Source organism: Melanostigma gelatinosum (genome assembly GCF_949748355.1).
Source record: "Melanostigma gelatinosum genome assembly, chromosome: 2".
Lineage (NCBI taxonomy): Eukaryota > Metazoa > Chordata > Actinopteri > Perciformes > Zoarcidae > Melanostigma > Melanostigma gelatinosum.
The window spans coordinates 16,246,979-16,272,213 of NC_136635.1; the positions used below are offsets into that span (position 1 = coordinate 16,246,979).

At 42.9% G+C, this 25,235-nt stretch overlaps 1 protein-coding gene across 5 annotated transcripts; it reads left to right on the top strand.

Moving 5' to 3' along the window:
* Positions 1-290: 290 nt before the first annotated feature.
* On the top strand, positions 291-25,132 carry apba2b (amyloid beta (A4) precursor protein-binding, family A, member 2b; the record flags this gene model as incomplete). Of its 5 annotated transcripts, none has more annotated exons than XM_079282357.1 (14): positions 291-765; positions 2,162-2,475; positions 2,728-3,486; positions 7,289-7,369; positions 8,436-8,475; positions 9,010-9,155; positions 14,826-14,861; positions 16,620-16,706; positions 18,632-18,808; positions 20,281-20,460; positions 21,880-22,092; positions 22,199-22,318; positions 22,853-22,993; positions 23,869-25,132. In XM_079282357.1, the coding sequence occupies 14 exons, from the start codon at positions 291-293 to the stop codon at positions 23,938-23,940; spliced, it is 2,841 nt and encodes a 946-aa protein (XP_079138483.1). In that variant the 3' UTR covers positions 23,941-25,132. The 5 variants fall into 5 exon arrangements, with proteins under 5 accessions (XP_079138483.1, XP_079138481.1, XP_079138484.1 ...); XM_079282355.1 differs by having other exon boundaries at positions 2,162-2,442; positions 2,575-3,486; XM_079282358.1 differs by having other exon boundaries at positions 2,162-2,442; positions 2,707-3,486.
* Positions 25,133-25,235: the final 103 nt, after the last annotated feature.

Consider the following 25,235-nt stretch of genomic DNA (forward strand, 5'->3'; position numbering starts at 1 on the left):
CAGAACAAGATAAATGGAGGACTATGTTGTGGTTTCTTTAAAGGGTTTCTGCTGTGAGCAGATTTGCCCTTTTGATGTGTCTATACATTGTCTTGTTCTGCTGAAACAGTGGCACTCGTCTTAAAAGCTCCAACGCTTACCATCTTTAGCCTTAAACATTGTGTTTTATCTATTTTATTGGAGTATATTCCACTCTTGTGTATTTTTCATGGGTGGATTAACAGTCCTATTTGAAGTTGCTCTAACACTGTGTCTGTATCCGTCTCCTAGGATCAAACCAATAACAATGCATGGCCTGTAAGCAGCCAGTCATGGCTCATAGGAAGAGGCCGGGGACTAGCGGAGGAAACGTTATGGCTGCTCCAGGCCCCGCCTCCTGTCCCACCCCACATCCTACAGAGTCATGTGATCGGAAAGGCCTCCCTCCTCGGCAACGCCCAGTTCGCTACCCAAAAGAGTCACATGAACCGAAACCCCTCCCCCGTTCCTGTAAGGCACAATATTCTTCTCCCAAGTCTCAAGACCTGAGTCACAAGCATCCTGAAGTAGATGTACCTGCAGATGTTGAAGTGAAGCGGTACAGCACCCAAGTAGATGCAGAACAACAGGACCAGCGGCCAGCAACACCCTCCACGCCAGAACATAAACATGACCAAGATTACCATGGCCGGGCAGACTTCCACGGTGGAGCCGACAGCCTGGATGACGACTCCAGCTCTGACTACAATAACAACACCTCAGATGAAGAAGAAGACTATGATGACGGTGAGTACGATGTTGATCATGTGGATAATTCATGTTTGATCATCATTACCCCTCCAATATCCATTCTTCCATTATTGATTTTTAAACACTATTCATTTCTGTTTGATAAATTGTTGTGGGGAACAAAAACATCAGAATCAGAAGCAGAAACCGTTTATTGCCATTGTATGTTGAACATACAAGGAATTTGACATGACGGGTATCTTTTAGTATCTTTTTAGTATTAGTATTTTAGTATTTAGTATCTTAATCCCTGTTGAGCAAGCACTGTTTTGGAAAAACTTGACAGGATTGCCACTGTTTTTGTCAATTCAAGCAAGGATGTAATTTGTCAAAATATTCCCCCAAGTTCTTTTCTTTTCCAGCATGAACATTTCCACATGAAAATAAACTTGTAGCTGTGTGCAACAGAGACAGCGACTTCCACAAGGATCAGTCAGGCAGGCATCACACTTGAGGCAAATACTATTTCATTCATTATGTTTATACACAAGTAAAAAGTTATGACGAACAGCTCACTAATTATTCTATGAAAAGGAACATGCTAGTGATCCAACATTAAGGGCGGCTGAGTTGCATCAGGTGTGTTCAAAACGTAACGTGATGAGTATGCTACTAACGACTATTGTTGTTGTGTTATTGATTTATTTGCCACTGTTTGGGGGGGCCAATAAACTAATGATGATGACAACTACAGTGTGCAGACTACACCTGCATGTTTTGGACTCACAGACAATGTATAACACAGGCGTAGTACTTTAGTAACTGTTTGTCTGTTATTTGGCTCTCAGTCAGTGTAATAAACATCATTGTTTTAGCAGTGCTTATTATCACGCACTTGTAAGCAAGAAGTTCAGTATCAGTATCAATAAATTACAGAACCCCCCCCCCCCCCCCCCCCCCCCCCATACGGCAGGGCCAAGCCGTATAATGGCAGTATAAAAAACCTGTAAATATATTCAAATTATCTTTCAACAGTGAACACACACACATTCATTATAGAGCATGTGGGGGCGGGACTGATACAGACGGTATATCATACTGCTCACATTGTTTTGAAGGCTGGTGGTCATAAAATCTACATGCATAATGAATCGCACATTGTTAATCAAAACTTTTTTGTTAGAATCCAAAATTAATATCATAAAGTTCCCGGCTGGACTTAAATGAGTTGTCAGCTGTTTGGCCGGCAGCCGGTGCTTAGTATTGAGATTCGTAGTAACAAATGGTGGCAATTATTATGTAAATGAATCACAAGGATTCTTTGCATATTTGGAACCGGTTCCCATCCTTAACAGGTACAAGTGAATTTTTAGTAGCTCAGTGCTTATTGGGATATAAATAAAGAAGACCCAGATATTAAGAAAGATGTGTTTGTGATCATAAATCCCTGCAGGGCTGGCAGAGGAGGATGAAGGTGTGACTTACTACATCCGCTACTGCCCAGAGGATGACAGCTACCTGGAAGGTATGGATTGCAGCAGCCAGGGAGAATGTAAACACAGCCAAAGCCACAGCAAGGGGGACTGTGTCCCCAGCATTCAGCCCGGCGGAGCCAACACTGATGAATGTCAGGAGGCCGTGGAAGGGTGGGCCGAGGAGGGGGAGGGAAAAGGAGAAGGCGAGGGGGAGGTGAAAGAGGAAGAATGGGTGGAGGATGAGGAGGGAAAGGGGGCAGTGAGGACAGAGTGGACAGAGGAGGAGGGAGAGGTTAAGGAAGAGTGGAGAGAGGGAGATGAGGAGGCGGGGGAGGAGTGGAGAGAGGGAGATGAGGAGGCGGGGGAGGAGTGGCGAGAGGGAGATGAGGAGGCGAGGGAGGAGTGGAGGGAGGGAGATGAGGAGGCGAGGGAGGAGTGGAGGGAGGGAGATGAGGAGGCGAGGGAGGAGTGGAGAGAGGGAGATGAGGAGGCGAGGGAGGAGTGGAGGGAGGGAGATGAGGAGGCGAGGGAGGAGTGGAGAGAGGGAGATGAGGAGGCGAGGGAGGAGTGGAGGGAGGGAGATGAGGAGGCGAGGGAGGAGTGGAGGGAGGAGGGCCAGGTCAAGCAGGAGCAGTGGGTGGGACAAGAGAGCCACAGGGCGGAGGAGTGGGGTGAGGGAGAGGGCAAGGTTCGCTGCGAGGTGGTGGAGCAAGATCCGGATGAACAGATATACAATGGAAGACCAGAACCCATCCTCGACCATCACCACCATCCCCACCACCAACCCTCCATGCAAGGCACCCTGCACACCCGGGAGGAAGAGGGGGAGGCAGAGAGCGAGGAGTACTGCCCGAATGAGGAAGAAGATGAGGACGGTGACGAGGAGGAGAGACATGGAAGGGCCTACACTGGAGACTACTATGCCCCAGAGGACAATGGGAACTCGGTGCGGGTCTCTCCGTACCGTAGCCGTAAGGTGCTGGTGGTAGAGGGGGAGACGGGGGAGGAGGCGGAGGAGGACATTGATCAAATAGTTGCGGAGATCAAGATGAGTATGAGTATGGGGAGTCTAAGCAGTGGCACTGACCAAAGCCCAGAGGAGTTGTTGCAGGACCCTGCACCAAGCGACTACCCTCAGCCGCAGCCGGACGCAGCCCCCTACCCACAAGCTCACAACCGCCATGACAGCAGGCCCAAGTCCCTGAACCTGCCCTCCACGCACCACAACAACCCTGACCTCCAGAGGGGCATCAAGGCACATGCACGCTCGCCTGAAGACAGGCAGAGATGGACGCCAGAGCAGGTGAGCTTCTTTTTTTAAAAGTTAAAGCTTTGAACATTGTTTTTTACCCAATTAAGAATCACTCTTCAGTCATAAAGGTTTGGGTTGATAATCCTAAAACAACGACATACTGATGTTTACTTTCCGCCTGCTGCCTGTCATTTACTGAAAATGACTAGATTGTTGTAGAGAGGGACTCCGCATCACTCTCACTCTTTTTGAGCAACGGCCGAAAGTTACATTTTGTAGTCTGATGACCAATGTTCCCTCTAAGCTGCGCGCTTGAGCAATCGCGCACTGCTCGCACATTCTCAGCGCACAAGAAAATCTATGCAGCGCATAAAATAAAATTCAACATAAACGTATTAATTAATATCTAATATTAGTCCTAATCTTATCTAATCAATTAAACCAATAATAATAATAATAATAATAATTTTGTTTTCTGTACTATTTTGCAACGTAACTCAGTGAGTGACAGGTGTCCAGCCAATGATACGATTCGGTTCACTTACGCTACGCAGCCAATCATAGCATTGACACTATTGCCCTGCCCATTCGCGCCGTGCAGGTTAGCTAGCTATCAACAGTGCGGCGGAGTTACGAGACGCAAACGCTAACCCCTTATCATGGCGAAACGAACGGGCAGCAACACATCCACTCACCAAGCCATTGGAAAAAAGAAATGTGGTTATTTTAAGATGGAATGGCTGTCGGAGTATGTTCAAATAGAAGAACAAGCGGTGAAACTGGGTGAGATTTTTTCTTTTTCGAGGGGGAAGGGTCTACTCTGCAAAACATGCAGCGAAGCTAAAGTAGCAAATGAGTTTTCCGAGGGAAAAATGTGGACTGAATGGAAGTTGGACTACCTCAAGCGTCACATTCAGCAGAAAAAACATAAAAATAAAATCAAAACAGCATCCAGAAATCGTCTTGAAGTGGCACATTTGGACCAGCTGATGCGCATAAAGTCAAAGCAAGAAGCAGACGAATCCATCAACCTGGACAAAGTGTACAACCATTGGAGAAGTGAGAAGGACAGACGTGAAAAATAAGGTAAAATTTAAGTCAGATTTGTGCATATTCTCGTGACATTTATTAAGATTTTTTACTTATGGATATTAATCATTCAATTATGTTACTACTAGATCATTTATGGGTAGTAGAAATGATAATAAAAAACTGAGTAATTACATATTTTACAGACAGAGTTACAGGAATTTACACTGTATCACAAGCTACAGCACACGTCATTGTGCAAAATGTGAATGTTTTAATGTGAACAAAATGTTATGTCTGAAAGGTGTATATGTATCATTTCTTCCAGAACAGGACCCTCACACAGGCCACAACAGGACTCTTCCCATGGCCAAGCAGGACTCTCACATAAAACATACTACACATCTCATGAACAACAAGATTTTTGTCTTTTTCCTTTAAAGTTTGTCAAATCACTTATATTAAAAGTAAACTAGTGAAAATTGCTGCTGTAATTTGATTCTTTTAATAAGCCATGTAACTTGCTATGATCCAAGGTTTTGAACAGGTGTGATACTGGTGTGTGGCCACAGCGTGCACATCTGATGTTGCTCACAGTGGTCCTCAGTGTGCTCAGGGAGCTTGTGTGTATGCCCAGACACATGAAAAATTAGAGGGAACATTGCTTTGCTGATGACGTTATTGATAGTCGACGAGTAAACATTTTTCCCCTTGTCAAGACATTGTTAAAAACGTGTGATATAGCGTCATTAAAGCCTTTTTAAAAGGTGTTATTAACAACACTAGTGCCATGCACAATATCAGGACCCTCATCTGAAACAGCAACATGGAATTCAGCCATGATTTTTATTTATATACAGTGACATGTCCAAATGTCTAAATACTGCTGGAAAATGTTTGGTGATATTTAAAATTCAAAACTAGTTGAATTTAATGATGAGTGCACACACCCACGTACAGTCACATCAATGAACTCGAACACATGCAGAGCTCCCCCATCTTCTAAAAGTCAGATGGTAAAAGGAGAAACAGGGATAGTCTCCTGTGGGCAGCATGCTGATACACACCTGTGTGTGTGTGTGTGTGTGTGTGTGTGTGTGTGTGTGTGTGTGTGTGTGTGTGTGTGTGTGTGTGTGTGTGTGTGTGTGTGTGTGTGTGTGTGTGTGTGTGTGTGTGTGTGTGTGTGTGTGTGTGTGTGCACATGTTGCATTCACTACGTAGCTCATTTTGAACACAGAACTGGGTCAGACAGAGTAATTAGATTCAATCTGCAGGGCGTACAGCACACTGCAGAATCAGATGACTTCCAGACTCACTGAGATGATTCGGTCGCCTCGTCCTCTGTTATCAAATACAATGTTCTGTTTACAGCACTCCAGCATGACCTTTGAATGAACCAGGGCAGCAATGACTACAATAAAAGCTTTGCTGCACAGTGTGGGTCAAGAGATTACGAATAAGAAGAATTACAAAACAGACGGACGTTAATGAGTTACACAGAAATTCTTTGGACTCGACGAGGAGATTTGTGATCGAGTTGCGATTGCCCTGAGCGGCAACAATATGGTGATGGTGGCTGATGAGGCTGATGGAATGATGAGTTGATGAATCTGCGAATATTTGGCGGAGATGGGGAGGTGGAGGGTTGCATAACAGCAGTTATGGAAAGAGTCAAGTGCTTTTAAATAAAAAAATGCTTCAATGAATCCCCAAAGACTGTTAAAGACCACTGACTGTCCCGCAAAAGCCAAAGCGTACCGGTAATTATGATTGTGTAATATGTTGTGCCTAAAAAGCGAAATAGGTATATTGTTCAGATGGACATTTGTTCATTAAATATAACAATCATATCTTTATCTTTATCTCATGCTTCTTATTTGCAATAGGTTTCATTTTATCGGTATTTTGTTTTGCATTTGTAAATATGTGCTCACAGGTACAGTACACATAGCTGCCAGTGCTCTTGGTGCCGGGCTTGTGAATGCTAATTATGCTAATTGTTTAAAATTGAGCGGTGCAGATTAATTGATGATAAAGTTCTACATATAGAAAAAAGATTTTCTGTTACAGATGAAGGCATGTACAAGGTTGGACTGGAGTCGGTTTTGTAGAGCGACACAGTTTCAACCCATCCCACCAAACAACAACACGGGTCTAATTCATTTAATGGTTGTTTGCACAACTGTGTTGGGCAGCATGATGAATACTGATCAGGCTATGTTTCGCTCTCTCTACGCAAAGGAGATTACTAGTGTCATGTTTGTGGTAATTAATTTCTATTCCAGGCGCACAGCAGCAAGGGCAGAATTTCACTTTTTCACCGCCCCACCAAGGAGGAAGAGGTTTTACTGGCAGGAGGATTTCATTTCAGCAAGTATTGAATCCTAATGAGCAATTGTGGACGGCAAGATGGATATCAGGGGAATAAATGTAATCCTCCCTCTGTGTGATTCTGTGGACGTTGAGAATATGTCCACATATGTGAGGAGGGACGAGACGAAAGAAAGAGCCTGGTAGAGGACAAGTGAAAGACGGAACGTAAACGTGCCAGTTTGAACCAAGACGAGAAACGGCCTCACCCATGATTTTGTTTAATTGTATTCATAGGTTAACCCTTTCTATTTGTTGTTATAAGTCCAGAGAATTACTCTCAGCAGGCCCACCTACACGAGTCACATGACGTTTCCTCCAACCTGAACCTCTGCCTCCCACTCTAACACAGCAACACAAACAGAAATGTTTTCCATGTGTTTGACTTATACATACAGAATTCCTCCTCTAATGCTTATCCGCTCGCACCTGTTCTTCTGTGTTGACCTGCCAGGTGAGCAACGGTGCAGAGCAACCCAGAAAACAGCAGCGCTCTGACCTCAACATTCCCCTGGAGAACAACAATGTACTAGAGGTAAGATGTCCCCTTAGTGTTTCCTTCATCAACCTTTAGCTGATGCGAGATAATTTACACTTAAGGTATTGTTGTTTGTGTGTGTGTGTGTGTGTGTGTGTGTGTGTACATTTGTGTGTGACTGTCTGAGTAAATGAGTAATTGAGTAATTACAACCTCAGCTCATGTCCTCGCTTACGGCGTGATAGCATCCTGATAATTAAGCAGCGTGTCTGTTCGCGTTTTTATGACCGCCATTTTTCACCAAGATGTCTGCAGTCGCTGCTTCCTGTACAGGCTACACACACACCTCCCTGTCCTAAATACAGTAAGCTTTCTGAATGTGTAGTGAGCAGGTTAGAGGATCAAATGGATCCATTGAAAGGAGTGTTTGTATCCCATGAATCACTTCACATTTCACAGCTCTCTCTCTCTCTCTCTCTCTCTCTCTCTCTCGCTCTCTCTCTCTCTCATAGCTTCCTCCTCCCTCCTTTACATCCTCTCTCTTCCACCTCCCACAGCAATGTTGATGTGTGAAGTGGATGAGTAACGCTTTGTACTCTCCCCACATGCACCTTTTCAGTGCCCTTGAGCAAGGCGCATATACCCAGTTTCTGGATCAGTGTGAGTCCATCTGTAACTGTGTGCATGTGTTGGCAGGGCCACTTTTTAACCCGTTTTTTTGTTGTAATGGCAATTGCCAAAGAGTAGGAGGGCATCATGTCTTGCATGATGGGAGGGTCGAATCGCAATCCCGGAAGTAAAAAGCAATGACCTCTCATAAGCAGACAGAAATGGCTTCACAGGATGGGATGCTCTTTTGGATTCTCTCTTCATCTGTGTTTTCTAATAATTAAGTGTATCAGCAGGCTTCCCTGCTCATCATGCCAAATATTTTGGCTGGTGCTCTTTAAAATGAAATGTATAGGCTTTGCTGCTTGATTTCATGAACTGACACTGTTTGAATGAAGTATCATACATTAGTGAAAGCAGCAGATGTTAGCCAAGTGTAACACCTAACGATGTTCAGAAACGGAGTGAAACTTGAAAGCATTTATCGGTCATACCCTGTTTTTATTTCTTCCAGCCAACGAAGAAGGTTACATCGTACCCCAGCTTTGTCGATGGTAAGTTAATCTGTCTGCACACCTGTTGAATGATGAAATCAAGATATTTTAATTGCATGGAACCATTCCCTGCATGGCTTTGTCTTCAGTCTGTCGTTTCACAGGCCTGATATAACTCTTCCAGTCCTTTCTCTGCCTCTGGGCATAATCGAGGCCTAATAATGTGTGAGGGGCTTAGCTGCCTGCCTGCTCCTTCAGATCATGACAGCACATTGTGTCCCTGAGTGGGTGTCTGAGAGTCCACATCTACATATCAGAGACACAGATTAATCTCAGCCCAGCCTCCCACCAGCCCTGCACCTCCATCAGCTCACAGCCAGTGGCCATCTCACGGCTGACTTCCATCCATACGTTATCGCCATATCTCCATCTGCAGAGCAACAGCGTTTGGCTCTATTTCTCTGCACAGCACGTTGACTGCAGTGACTACAATACTCTCCCCACCACACACCCGACCCCTTCAGTCTCACCGCACTGTGTCCTTCCCCGTGTCTCCCTGTTAATCACCATCCTCTCTGCTTCTCCCTGGCCCAGTCCCAGGACCCTGCGAACCAGAAGACCTGATTGATGGAATTATCTTTGCTGCTAACTACCTGGGCTCCACACAGCTGCTGTCTGAGAGGAACCCCTCCAAGAACATACGCATGATGCAGGCCCAGGAAGCTGTCAGCAGGGTCAAGGTACTCCAAAACACACTGACTCAAACACGCAAACACACACATCCATTGTGTTTCGTTTTTGACCCCAAGTCATCCATACCCGTACTTCTCCTCAATCAGCAGGCAACATTTTTCAGTTGTGACATTTCCTCTGGAGGAGTTGCCCAGATTTATATAAGCATCATTCGACCCTTTTCGATAAAACATTCCCAGGAACTAACCTCAGGAAATAATAGGCGGTTTCAGGACTTAATTTAGTTCCTGTACGATAGTTACAGGTGGTACTTTCAGACGGCTTAGGAACTGTTGGGGGTTGGGGGGGGGGGGGGGGGGGGGGGGGGGTTGCAGGGCTAAATGTCTCTGATTGGTCAAACACAGGCATTGCAGCGGCTTCAACTTGTGTACAGCTTCCTTCATAAAATAAACAAGTATTGGGCACCACCAGTACTGGTTGAGTGAGGGGTGGACATTGCTTGTTGTTTGTTGATATGAAAGACAAATATATGTTCCCACTATTTGAGCCAAGAGAGCAGCAAGCAACCCAGAGAGAGAGCGTGAATGATAGAGGTGATGAGCGAACAAAGAGAGTGAGCACAAAGAAAAACGTTTGCATGTTGTTTGTTCTGTTCTTCAGCAGAAAATAATTACCATAAAACTCTCAGTTTTCAGCATCCTTTTTTTATAAATTTGAACTCCAAACTCAAATATCAACCGGGTGACTGTGTTGTTTCATCCTTGAAAAAATTGCCTTTTTACGAGCGCCATAGTTTTTCAATTTGTCATTGGTCTAATTTGCCTAATCTTTACGGTTCTTCAGATGAGGTGGAAATGCAAACAGAAACGTGCAAAGGGGACTTTTAGCTGGTCCCATAATTCCTGCAACTATTTGGTACTGCTAGTTACTTTGTGCAGTCCTGACTGAGTCTGAAGAGCGGATTTGTAATTTTCAGTATCAGAACTTTGACATTTGAACAGATTGGAAACAGAAGTTGGAAAGTTGACTACGTATTGTAAATTGTTTCAACATCAATAAACATTGATGTTAAAGAGTTGGGACTTTTTGGGTACAGGAACATAAGTTGAGATTCTTCCTTTTAGAACGGTTCCCTGTATCCTAAAAAATGTCCTGGAGTGAAAAACACCTATTTGAGAGCCTATTGCCCAACATCCAGTGACGTTAAGATGTGCTTTCTTGCACCCCAGAAGGCAGCATCCCATCAGTGCTGTTGGTGTGCTGCCCCAATCTCAAAGAGCATTTTATATGACAGCAGCTCTCCTTCTTCCCAGAGGTGCCAGCATAATGTTACAGTCATCTTGTTGTAGTTCAGGCTGAATTGGCAACACTCAAAATATACAAAAGCCCTGCAGGAAATATATCCAGTGGCTTTACATGGCAAATTCTGCATGTTTGATCGTATTTGTAATACACTTTCTGAATTCATTTCTTACATTACTGTACATATCTGGAAGGGAAAATAGATCCACAAACTCAAACAAGCTATTTCAGCATATTGTTTAAATGGATCGTCATACTTAATAGTTATCGTGAGGTAATTTTAGTTTTACCTCTGGTCCAGATTGCTCCTAATACAATTTCCATGGACATCAGTGCTGTTTGGGATTTGAGCAAAACATTACAGTCATCAATAAGGAATGAGTGGTCTTTTAGGGTAGCTGAAGAACTTGGCCACATTTGGCCGCAGGGCTGGTTGTTTGACGCAGCTGGCTCGATAATGGGACTGCTGGCATGTGACCCTAATATTTCCCTCGTTGACACTTGCTCCCTGCTGTTCACGAATGTTGTTGTGATGATGATATTCCAGTGCAGTTTGAGGGAAATACTGTGGACGGTACCAGTGCAGCATAGAGGAGCTTGACTCATATTATTTTTGATTAGTTTCTCTGCCCCAAAGTGCTTGTGTCTGACTTTACGGAAACAGCTACTCAAAATGTTTCGACGTTCGGCATTTCTCACATTTCTCACATGTCGTAACTTGTGTGATCAAAGGACATCGTTTCGTGCCGTGATGACATAATGCAGCATTGATGTTGTGGTGCACAGTCGCTACCAGTCTCTTTTATCTCCCTCTCATGTGAACACAAGCTTGACTGTACATCTAAATATTAAATGACGTCCCGTGTAGTGTACTTTTAGAACGTTACATGCTATAATGAGAGTGTATGGGTGAGAAAACTTACTGTACTTATGTGTCTTACATCTGAAATACTGGGTCAGGTTTTTCTGATCAGGTTCCAGGTGCATGATATCAGAAAACATCAGAATGGCATGAAAAAGCAAATAGCAGCCCATCACAATGAACTCCAGTCTGTGCCAGTTAAGGATGGGCATCAATAGGATTTTATCAACACTAGTACTCTTATCGATACTGCTTATCGGTTCGGTTCCTTATCGATACTCTTATCGGTTCTTTTTTATTATGTTGTGAGACAAAAAAGACAATTAATTAAGAAAATAATCTACATTGCTCTGTTATACTTGTATGTACACAAATATACTTTCTTGGGCAGCAATACAAGAAGTTCCAAAATCTTTAAAATACATTCGCAGATAAACAATGAGCTAAGTCAGCGGTTCCCAAACTTTTTAGGCCACGCACCCCCTTCTACATCCCGACCGGCTTCACGCACCCCCAACCCCCCCCCCCCGCCCCACACACACACCTTAAAAAAAAAAAAGCAACAGAGCCGCATAAAAATCGGACGAATGAGAGAACAGTTTGCTCGCGCGTGGCGTTTGTTTTCGTGCCTTCGAAAAGGTAACGGACGTAACGTTACGAAGGTAACGGACGAATGGCCAGATTGGCCACATCTGTAGGCTCGTCTACTTGCAGAGAGTAAAACTCACTCTTCTTCACGCGACCGACTAATGTAGCCAGGATGTCTTCGGACAAAGCATCGATGCGCACGACAGTGTTGTTGGACGCGGGATCACGTCCAACTTTTTCGCTTCTCTCTCTCCAATCATACATTCCACCATCTCTTCAACATGTTTCCCTCTCCACCACCGCCTCTCCTCCCTATTACGCGGTCAGAATACCACCACAACACGCCGCCTGTCTCCGGCAGAAATGCGCTCATCCACGCACAGGAACAACACCGAGTTGTAATATATACCTCCATAACACCCCGCCACTCTCGGCTCATACCTCCCCAGCAACGAGGCACATCACCCGGTCACAATACCTCCAGAATGTCCCCCGGGTGAAATCCGGGACTTGGTTTTATGGTTCCGAGTGGCGGGCGCTCACTCGTTGGCGCTGGGACGCGAGGTCTCCAGCCGTCCCCGCCGTGAGGCACCCGATCGTCAGGTCTTCAGCCCTCGGAACAGGCCGCGGGTCAATAACTTGTGGGTGGCGGGGTAGAGGCGAGGCAGATCACAGAAAAATAATAAAGACTAGAGTACAGCAAAGATATGTTGATGAGAAACGTATTTGTACGTCAAACACAAACGTAATCAGGGAGAAAATACGTTCGTGGTAAAACGTAATTGAGAATGCATTTTAGTTTTGGGGGAACGTAATTTTTAGGAGACAGGACTGCACCGCCATTACATTTTTCCTCTCGCGCACCCCCTAGAGGCAGCTCGCGCACCCCCAGGGGTGCGCGCACCCCACTTTGGGAATCCCTGAGCTAAGTTATTATGGCATCGCTAACGTTGCCTGCAGTGGACGAGGATGTACGGCTGCTCTCCAAGCTGTCAAACTCTGCATTTCTTCACATTTGTGTTCTGCTTCTTCGCCAAATGCTTCGATAAATTGCTGAGATTACCTCCCTTACTTGAAAGGGTTTTATTGCTTTTGTGACATCAAGAGTCATCAGCATCTACTGGAGTGAAAGTGCAGCCACTCTTTTGATCTTTTTTGTTCTCTCCGCCATGATGTCTCACGCTCTAATAACTTCACTCTGAAGGGTCACAACCCAATCGAAGGGTGTTCTGCAACAAAGAAAAGGGTGACAGGGAAAGTCTTTTGCCTTGTTTCACTCTAACAGCCCCACATGACAATGTCTTCTGGCATCAGTCCACATTTATCTAATCTGTGTTTCAGATTAGATGCACTCACTCACTGCCATGCACAATTGCCTTCCCTGCAAAACGTCTTGTCAGGATGAAACCATGGCAGCAGTAAGCTATCACATTTTCACTGCGTTCCCCTGCTTGGAACACATCCATTGAACAAGAGGTCGTCCATTATCTCCTTGATTCGTCCCTCGTTAACAAATAAAAAGCTGTACAGCAAACGACATTTCATCTTTGACATTTGAAAGGCCACAGCCGACTGCCCACCAACGAGGCAGTGGGGGTGCAGCCATGTTTGTATTTTCTCTCCATATAAACCCAAACAAGCCCACGCGTACACAAGCACAGAGATGCACTTAGACCTGGTAGTGCTGAACTGAGCAACCCGGAGCCTTTACCCGGTGAATTGTAGCAAACAAGGCTGTACTGGGGGTTTTTCTGCTTTTCTTTTTGGCACGATGTTGACTCTGTTTGATGTATTATTTATGCAGCTTCACCCCCCCCACTCACCCGTTCCTGATGTCTCTCCCTCAGCTCCTGCTCAGCTCCTCCTCAGCAGAGCAGTAGATGCGTCTGAAAGCCTCGGATCTCTGTCTTGCATTAGAGCTGATCACGGAGGAGGAAACTTTACAAAACGAAAACCCAAAAAAGATTCTTCCCTTTGGGACGTTTTCTCTGCTTTTTTTCTGAAGAAAAAAACCCGAATAGTGTCTTAGATACTTGCAGCTCTGCACAGTGGCTTGGGCAAACATCCACTCTCACTCTCTGAAATGTAATGGGGGTCAAGATAATTTCCTCTGGTCGATGGCAGATGGAGAGAGGGGCCTTCGCTCAGCGTGAACCTTATGCAGAGGGGTTGATTTTAAAAGATTACAGAGTGATTAGAGTACTCCAAAAGATTATCAGTGTAAGTTCGGGCCCACGCCAAGACCAGAATTACTGATGAACTAATCAAACTCATTAGCTATGTAAAACTGCCTCCACGTTGATAAGCTGTTTGATTCCAAACATAGTGGCTCAACCTCGTCATTTTATTTTATTTTTTTTTACTGCAGCCCCGAGAACAAACCCCAAGTGCTTAGTTTAAATCCTTGCTCTGGGCTTTATCCCCTCCCCTGCCTCTGTGAGTGTTGATTGTTTCCCAGGATGTCTTTCCTGGTAATAGTGTTTACACTGTGACACGAGCACAACCTGAATTACAGACTTTGTTGTCTTTCTTAGCTGTAGTTCTTTCAGATATAGGGGGGCCTAATCATCGTCTTTCTTTTGGTAAATGTTCTCACCACAAAACGGACACTTTAGACCCTCCTAATAGAGCTTTATACAGATGCCAAGACTGCAGTGTCAATTCATATTTGCACGCTTTGGGTTTTAAAAGAGAGAGGGTAATTATTACCCTCTGTATTTGCTGTTTTAATTTGTATCAGATATCCACACACACGCACATCATCCCTGTCTCTCTCTCTCTCTCTCTCTCTCTCTCTCTCTGTTTCTGAGAGCAGCGATAGCACACCTGCTGTTTGGTTTGGGGCTTTACTGTCTTACCGTCTTTTATTTACCTTCTTTATTTCCTCCTCCTCTTCCTCCTGTTTTTTGTGCTCCTGTATCCGCTGACCTTGTCCTGTCCCATCACCTGCCTGCCTGGCTGCCAGAGGGTACAGAAGGCTGCCAAAATCAAGAAAAAGGCGGTGTGTAATAAACAGAGCAAAATAAAGACCCTTTGGCCACTTCCCTACACTCTCACCTTTTTTCTTTCTCATTTCATTCGTGCCTGTCTGTTTCTGTGTATCGTCCCCCATCTGTGTCACATTTGTCGTGTTCATTCATTTGGTCGAACAAATCTTTGTCTCAGTTCTGGAAAACCGGACAAACGTGTTTAGTTTTATATGAAGGACGATACATTTTGGCAGTGAGAGTCTTTCATGAGCCTGAAGGTGTGTTGTAAGGCACAAGACTGAGAACTGCTGGATCCAAATTGAACAGCAGCACATTGACACAACAGAAGACATGTGAGCAGGAGTGAATACTGTGGGAGAAGCTCCAGGCTGTATTACATCTTGGGTTTCTCTTCATACAGTGTCATTTAACTGAGTATTATGCTGTGCAATGACCGGTGGGAAAGAGTTGTAAGTACACAAAAACACTGACATTCTTTCATGAAATCATAAATGCATGTTTAAGACTGTAATGACATATAGGCACACAACACATTGAGGTGTTGTACTAAATGAACCACTTAGTTGTGTCTGGTGTATGACTGATTCATGCTTCTTCTTTTTTACTCTCTGAGTGCAGGAATAATTCTCCAGTGATTTAAGTAATACATATATATATTAATAACAGTCAAATTAATGTTATCTTGAAATTAAAAATCTGAAGCTTTGGAGGATTTGGTGATTTCATGAGGGTGGATTTTGACACAGCAAAGATGTCTAAACAACCTTTCCTCAAATATACCAAGATAAATGATAACAGAAAAGTGAAATACTTTGTCTGCACAGCTGTGACTGCATGCATCACTGTTATGAAAAACTAAGGAGAGCCTAAATTAAATATTGGTTTGGTTTTATATTCCATTCTTCTTCTTTTATTCTTGTACAACTGGGCATCACAGTTTTAGTGGTAATCATCAGCTTTTACTGTCAGCTTTCAGAATGCACTGCATCAATGCGACAGGCAGAAGTCCGTCATATAAGAGGGTGATTGTCGTTAGTGCGGTATCAACAGCCTCTGTAGGCTGTTAAGCATTAAATCCACGAGGCAGATTGGATTGTGAATTGGGAGTATGGCTGCAATCATAAATGGGTTGAACGCCAAGAGTGTCTTTTCATCTTTCTCTTTGGTTGGTTTCTGTGCGCCTTCAGGCACTTTGTTGGGATAAAGATGGATGTGCTAATGAATGTTACAAGCCATGGTCTTCTTTCATGAAATATTGAGGTACAGCTATATCTGTTTTATCTTTCTTTTTTTGTTGCCTTATTTCAAATCCACCAGGCTAGTTTCATTGAGCAAAATCAAATATAATTTAATTAGTCTGCAGTACACAGTGATTAGAGGGAAATGGGCAAAACAGCCAGCTGGTAAGGGTTTAGTGTTAAGCCGGTTCTTGTTTCTGTGCCAGCTTGCTGTCCTCGTGCCTGGACAGTTGATATAAACTAACACTACTGCCAAAAACGTGATTTTTCTGCCTTTTGCACCTCACCGTTAGACTCAACAGACCTGTCCATCTAACAAGCATTCGCCTTGCTGGCCGCTGAACTATACATGCATGCGTTTTGGATGTCTAAGCTTAAAGGCTGCTTTCCAACATTTAACACGGACACCATTCAGGTGGTTCTACATCACCATGAACAGTCAAGTTTGGCACAAAGATCTTACACAATAAAAGTCGAAGAAGATGATGTGACCCACTCTTCTGTTGTTGTTTTTATTTTATCTTGCCACAGGGTGCAGAGGGAGATGCTCAAACCCTCACTGAGGTCGATCTGTTCATCTCCACCCAGAGGATCAAAGTCCTCAACGCAGACTCGCAGGTGAGCACCAGCAAGCACTCGCTTCTGTCTAATGAGTCTTTTCTCACCTGTCAGAGTAAAAGCTGTTCACTCTGACATCACCTTGGCCTCACACTGCGCTACACTGGGCTACACCACATCAGGGGAGAGTTGATGTCTCACAGCTGTCATAACTGCAGCTTAACCGGTGACACAAACTGCTTCTTATGAAACCCCACAACTGATCTCATGATAAGAATAAACTCTGTTTGACTTTCTGAATGTTGTTGTGAATGAAAAATCACATTTATCTGCCAGATTATCTTTCATTTAATTTTTTATTTTTTTTGTAGAAACTGCTCTCCACTCTTCCCTTTTAGCTTTACAGAAAGCAGCTGTGTGAAGCAGCAATACAAGTCTTCACAGGAGGTAGAGTCTTTGATAGAAGTTTTGCAGTTTTTGGGATCCCCAATAGAGCTCTATGCTCGCAGTAGGAGTTAAATGTATATGTGATAGATGAATCATTTGCAGTATTCCAGTCTGAGCTGCTGTCTGTGTGTGTGTGTGTGTGTGAGTGTGTGTGTGTGTTTCGTCAGCCGCCTGGCAAACAGCGTGCTGCAATGCAGTTTATATCTTCCTCCTTTGTCCATCTGGTTGCCACTGATCACTGAAACTCTTGAGAGAGAGATTCTGAGTAAAAAAGACATCATTCTACAATTAGAAATTGCAGCTTGCATGAGGTTTCTGACATTGCTTCATAATAAGAACAACTCCAACAACTGGGCTAGAGCATCGCCAACAATTAGGCTACTGTAATAAAACCACTCGACAGAATTAATGGAGTGAAGTTAACTACCGTAAATGTGACATTTAATTTAGCATATTATCATAAAACATGATCAAATACAAGTTCCTCTCAGCAAACATGCAGATTCACCTTAAAAGTCCATATCGTCTCTAAACTGCTGCTCCATCGTTAAAATCTACATCATGACACGCGACAATTATTTGACTGAATGAACAAACATGATTTCAAATCACTTTGTTCCATCGAGACAAACGCTCTGATATCCAAACCCCGTCTGGGTTTTGTGTGCACCTGTACTGGAGATCTAATTCATCGTGGCGTCATTGGGCTATAGTCGGATCATACAGTCGTTTTGAATTCAATCAAAAGTAGGCCTGCATGTTTTCTATCAGCAGTACTTTCATCCCACGCTGCCCTAAAAGGATCACGCAGCTTTGACAAAGAAAGGAAACAAGTCCGCTGCACGCTGGTGCTTTAATTTGCTAATATTACTGATCAAAGGACACCGACTGTTGCCAGAAAAAGGATGATTACTAGTTACACGTACAACATATTTTTCAAAGCTACAGTATGGTGGTATTAAAGAAACGCTAAAAGAAACCTTACTGTGGGGAAATATTCTCTTAGTTAAAATGTTTAATTGTGATGTAGTTTTTGTCTATTTATCGTCTCCAGCTTTTGACCCTCCAGGACATCATTTATTTACAGCAAATACTGTTTTACGACCCAATGTATACTATGGTGCAGTTATAGTGAACTTTTTGTAGTTTAGCGGTTTACTTTATTGAGTTTCTGTAGCATGAAAATAATAAACCAGAGTCGTCTCCATTAACTGGAAATCGCTGATGAAAGATCTGCACTGATGATATCATCTGCTTTTTGGGAATTGGTTTGGAGACACTAAATCGTCTTTGTGATATATATTATACATATATTTTTTGCTGTCATATATTAGGTCCAATTGTGTTTTTCATTTGATTTCAGGGATCACAGCTGTGAATCCAAAATGTCTTTATCTAAAATGATGAAATGATGTCACATATAAACTTACACACAGTAGGTGCTGTCATACAGTTGGCTGTAGAGTATTGTAAACACAGCAGGGTTGACGTTTAAAGGATGCATTTGACGTCGGTGCTTTTGGTTGATATGTCAACAGGAAACAATGATGGACAACGCGCTCCGTACTATTTCCTACATTGCTGACATTGGGAACATTGTGGTGCTGATGGCGAGGCGCCGGATGCCACGCACGGCCTCCCAGGACTGTATCGAAACTACGCCCGGGGCAAAGAAGCAGTACAAGATGATATGCCATGTCTTTGAGTCGGAAGATGTAAGTCCTTTGTGTGGTTTCAAGACCACGAACCTGCTGCGCGTTAATGGGTTTATGAGATAAATCGACACCTTTAAACCGCTCTGGCTGTGAGAGGTCGCCGAGATGTCAGTTACTGAAGGTTCTTTTTCTCTCGTTCTGTAATGGTACAGTAGATGAGTCCTCCAACATCTAAAGATAAGAAAGAGATGACACTTATTGCTTCGTACGCGTTATTTGATTGTCTGATATTATTTCTGATTTGTTATTCTGAATGTTGTTATTTTCAGGTTTGTGCCACATTGTCACAAATATATAGAAAAAGAAAATTTTTTGCAACTTTTAATAGCTAAATAGAGTAACCCTCTGACATGAAATTATGTCTGTTTTTTATTTGTATTTTTTTTAACTCAGAGCTGCTGCTTGTCTTGTTGAAGCAGATTCAGCAAGACTTGGCAACGTGAACAATGTTGCACTGAGGAGCCAACGACCGAGTGTCTGTGCCAGTCAGTATAAAGGCTGGACTCCAATCTGTCCTCTCTTCGTCTGATTTCTGCTGCCAGGTTTTAAAGGGCGGCCAGAGTTATAATAGAAGCATTCAGCCGCTCATCCATCAACTTATAAACTGTTTCTGTTATTGTCGCTCTGCTGGCTTTAAGCAGTGTTTGCCTGCTTTTTTGTTGTTTTTTTAACTTTTTGTTGCTCTGCAAAACTAATTCACAGTATATTGATTTTGAGAGTTTGGGCCATGAACGTCTGCAAATTCTGCAAGAGATTTATATTCAATTATTTGCAAAATGGCTATCCTCTTTATTATCATGATCTATCTTATCTCTCACAGCCAAGATAAGGCTTCGGCTTTTCATTTTTCACTTTTACACGTTTGACTAATTTTACTTTTTTACAACTTATACCTGTCTTGGTAGAAAACATTAGTGTTTTTGAATGGAGGGCACTATAAAGCAGCGGTTTCCAATTATTTTTCCACTCAGCCCCCACAGCCCGAAATCACCTTTATCAATACCACCTGTCATGTTTAAATTAGATTCGAACACTATTAATTATATAACAATGGACGTTGTTACAATCATTATTTTCATAAAAGACACATCGATCCTGGAAGTGTTAATGTTAAGATATTTCTCTCTTTGATTTGGTCAGGTTTTCAACCAGTTATCCATTACTTATAGTATACCATTACTTCCAGCGATCGATTTCTGCCCTTATTGACTCGTTTTTTTCACATTCTCAATCACAGATTGGTTGTCTGCTCTCCACTTTTAATGGGAAATAGGTTTAGCAAAAATCTATTTATGTTATGGCTCAACATATTCTTGGCAGCCTCAATGCCACTTCGCTTGATACCACAGGATGCTTTTTTTCCCCCACTGTGTTGTTGTTTATATACATCTCAGTGAAGCGTCTGTGGATCTAACAGAACAGGATCACAAACACAGGTTTCTGTCATGATTGCTGCCTTTTCTGTTTTGCAGGCCCAGCTTATCGCTCAGTCCATCGGTCAGGCGTTCAGCGTAGCTTACCAGGAGTTCCTGAGAGCCAATGGCATTAACCCCGAGGACCTGAGTCAGAAGGAGTACAGCGATATCATCAACACCCAGGAGATGTACAATGACGACCTCATTCACTTCTCCAACTCTGAAAACTGCAAAGAGGTTGGTCTATGTTAAGCGTGCATTAAACACGTGTGCTTCTTACAACCGAACGATTGTTTTCTGCTGAAGTTTGTTGGTTTGTGTCGGTGCAGGAAATAAAACAAAAATATAAGAACTGTGAGACTTAACATGTATGCTGCAGGGCCATGAGAGAAACACACAAGTATACAGTAGCTGTTCACCAATTAGACAGATTCAGAGGCAGGTGGTACAGTAACGTCTACTCGGAACATGTCAACGCCAGCGTGTTTTTTTACACTATGCCCTGAAAGCATTACTGGAGGCTTTTGGAGAATTAGAAACCGTGAAACAGTTTCTGCTGAATGAGCAGAGAGGCAGCATGGGCACCACCACGCAGCTGCTATATTAGAGGCACGTGAGTCATTTGTAGTGATGGGACAACTGGGCTTTATCAAAGCGCGAACGCTTTTACATTAAGACTGTGTGAAGACTGGCACAAAGGAGAATTTAAATTCTGATGTAACAAATACATCAATGGTTCATCTTTTAACCGAATATAAACAATATATTCAACCGAAATAGAACTTGGTTGTGATGTAGAAATGTCACTGTCACACACTAAGATAACACCAGGTGGAGGTTCGAGGTGCAGATTTAAACCATAGAAATTCCCATTCATATCAACGAAGCAGGATGTTCAGAGCGGCAGACATTTCTATGTGTACCAAAGAAAGATGTATGAATTGGCCTTAACAGACGTTGCTTTGACTCTGTGAATACCTCTGCTGTTGGCTTAGCAACGCACGTTAAAGACACACTGACCTGTGTTGTCACCACAAGAACAACAATCGCCGTTTTTTTTTTTGACCTCGTCAAATGACCACGGCAAACGCTTCAATGTCTGTTCTACTCCTGTTCTATTTCTATGTTTAAAACTGTTCATTGAGACGCTGTGGAAATCAATGTCTGATATAGTTGTGGCTCCGACTCTCCAATCAACTCAGGGGAATTGTGACATTCGGCTTAAACGATTTGGGAAAAGGGGAAATGACGAATACAGCTTCCTATGGTCTCATGTTACTGTATGTATCGTGATATCCCCCAGCTGTACCCTCTGAGCTCCAGGGCTGCTGTTATACCACAGATCTCTGCTCTGATCACTGGAAGGGAGCTAGAAAGAGTGAATTTTCTAACAGTTATCGCAAAGAAATCATATTGTTTTCGGTGGAAGTGATTTGAATGTAGCTGAATCCGGTGCTTGTCTTGTGGAGGGGAAATAAAGTCCCAAGCATGCTGACACCTGCGTCTTTTTCAGATTAAAAAAAAAGACTAAACTGATGAACTGTTAGTGTCATAGCACTGTTATAGGCTGAAATCGGTCAGTATTGTTTAAATTATGGTCAGTTTCTGTGCATGATGAAACATGAAAGCGACCAACAATCTGTCTCGTCTCCACAGCTGCAGCTGGAGAAGAGTAAAGGGGAGATCCTGGGTGTGGTGATTGTGGAGTCCGGCTGGGGCTCCATTCTACCCACAGTGATCTTAGCCAACATGATGAACGGCGGGCCAGCGGCTCGCTCTGGCAAGCTCAGCATCGGAGACCAGATCATGTCCATCAACAACACCAGCCTAGTGGGGCTGCCACTCGCCACCTGTCAGGGAATCATTAAGGTACAGAGACACTGAAGCTGTGAATTAAATAATTCACCACTAAACCACATCATTTTCATGAAAATGAACAAGCTTTTTTAAGTTTGAGTGTCTCTCTGTGTTTCAGGGCTTGAAGAACCAGGTTCAGGTGAAAATGAACATCGTCAGTTGTCCTCCTGTTACCACCGTCCTCATTAAGAGACCAGATCTAAAGTATCAGCTGGGCTTCAGTGTCCAGAACGGCATTGTAAGTATGATTCTGACTTGTAGGTTTTATATTTGGAATATTAACAAAATGTCATTTTTCAAAACAATATCAAAATGCACTGCGTGATTGTGTTTCTGTCTTAGATATATTGTTATCTTTGATATTAAGCATGGTATATTTTGTATTGCTTACCTTACATCATGTCCTTGTTTCACATTCCTGTCTCAGTTTAGAATAATCTGCTCATTATTATATTTCTCTTTATTGAACACTCTGAAGAAACACTGTCATTTGCAGCGTTATGATAAATTCATGTTTTGCCTTGCACAATATTTGTACACCAAATATGTTCCCTGCTAAAAAAAATGAATAAATAAATAATTCCATTATTTTAGGGAGGATGTCATGTGCAGTTTTCCATTTGACCATTTTCTTTTAGATGTAAATTCCCAGCCTCACAGCCTCATTTTCCTGATGTCATCACTGTATCGTTGCAGACATTTTACCCTTCTAGTAGCATTCATCAGCATATTATTACGCTTATAGTCTGTGTCCTTTCGCGTGTTTTGTCAGATATGCAGTCTGATGCGAGGAGGCATTGCTGAGCGAGGTGGTGTCCGTGTGGGCCACAGGATCATAGAGATCAATGGGCAGAGTGTGGTGGCCACAGCACATGAGAAGATTGTCCAGGCCCTCTCAAACTCTGTTGGCGAGGTCAAACTGATGCACACAAACACACGAATGTACACACTTTAAAAAATGTGTGAAAATCCAAGTTTCTGTTGCGGAAGGACGGCTTCAACCTGTTGAAGCTTTTAAATGTAAAGGATTTGTCAAGTTATTCTCTGTGTGGAGCACGAGTCTGAGGCTATGTTTGAAATAATGTACTGCTTTCACTAATCGCTACACAGGTAACTCTGTGTGTGGGTCTGTATAGTTTATAAGACGGCAGAATCTAAATCTCCGCTGAGGTCGTTCCTCTCACCCAGCTGTCACATGCATTTACCTTTTTTAACGGTCGGCCTCCTGCATGCTGGTCAGTATATCTTGTTCAGTGGCCATTGATTTTACACAACTTTTTATTTTGCATAGCGGAATAATTTAAGTCTGCTTTATAGAAACCAGGCGATGAATCAAGATTTAAAACGTGTACAAGAAGAGTCAGACAAAAGTACAGTAGCACTGTTTCTAGCTTTGGTTTTACTTTAAAACCATCATCTAGGGCGGCTAATGAATGAATACTGCATTATATCGTATGTCTTTCTTTATTTTAAGAGTAACTAACATCTGTCAAATAAATGTGTTGCAGTTAAAAAGTACAATATTTCCCTCTGAAGTGTGGTGGAAGTCTAAAGTTACATTAAATGGAAATACTAGAGTAAAGTACCTTGAAATTATACCTAAGTGTGGTACTTGAGTGGATGTGCTTTTTTCCCCCTGCTCCAAACGTGATTATTATATTGGCCTTAAACCTCTAATTTAAATTTGGCTTACATACAAATAATACACACACAATCATCTACAGCTTGAAATGTGAAAATATACTCTGTATGTTTGGCCTTTTAATAAAGATTGTTTTTTTTTGACAGATTCACATGAAGACCATGCCGGCAGCCATGTTCAGACTTCTAACAGGACAGGAGACACCAATGTACATATGAACGACGGCCAGGGACCGCTCCACAGGACAGGCTGCCCGCTGTGATTGGCTGGTTATCTTACGGGGCAAACCAAGCGGGCCAGTGACTTGGGGGAGGATCGCTTCTCCCTGTCAATTCATTTCTTTTTTGTTTGAGATGATCACGTCAATTCTTCATCATCTCTCCCTTGTCTGTGCTTAACATGCAACAGCCATTTTATTGACATGAGAATTTTCCATCTGACCAGCTGAAGAGACTGTGTGTGTGTGTGTGTGTGTGTGTGTGTTATTTTTGTCCTGTCAGTGCTTTTCCGTGTCACTTCCGTGAGATCGTGTGGACGGACTTATCAAGCGAATGCGTCACAATTTATTTTTTATACTCATGTAATGCAATATGATACTTCTACTATACTTCTTGTATAGTTTCATTTTCTTCTGTTTATTTATTTCTCATGTAAATACATATTTTGCTAATATTGCAGGTGAAGGCGGCGGGGGATGGGAGGAGCCACAGCTGCATTGTAAATATTTATTGAATCTCGCTGTGGAATTGAAATGGTCTGTGACGATGGCAAAGACACAATTAAATGCCTGAAGTCGCCAGTGAATGAGTTAAGTGTCTGAAATGTTGGGTTTAAATATGCTACGTTGACATAATGTACATGTGAATCAAACCAATGCTCGCAGCAGGGGTTTATGGGAGGAACGCCATATCCTTTTCATTTTCTTCGTTTTACGGCAATACAAGAGTTCAATCTCCGGAGTCTTTTATAAATCTCATGTACAAACACTAACACACATTTAAATAACAAGCAACCGAGTAAAACTACTAACATGCATCAACTATGCTTTTGATATCAAAGTCACACATATGAAAATGAAGTTTCTTTTGTGTGCTACTCTACTGTATGTTCATCTTTAGTGGACTGAAACTCATGCATACTATGAGTGGATTGTGAATGTAACTGTGTTGTGTGAGCTGTCCCATTGCCATAAGCAGTATTAGAATGTCTGTACATAAAGAGAACTCGTCTAGTATTGTGCTCATGTTAAAAAACAAAACAAAAAAACAGGTTTAGTCACTGCAAACATGTCCCCACCTGTATGTTGGCTTTTATCCTTGAGGGGGAAAGAGAGAACTGTGAATCACACACTGTGACAGAAACAAGCCTCACCGCCGGGTACATTTTGACCACATGAGCATTATCTGTGTGCATGCCTCGTAAAGTAGTTTCATGTCATTGTGGCAAGAAAATAAAATCTGCGCTAAACCCGGCTGGTTTTGTTGGACTGGATCAAACTGATTCTAACAAACTG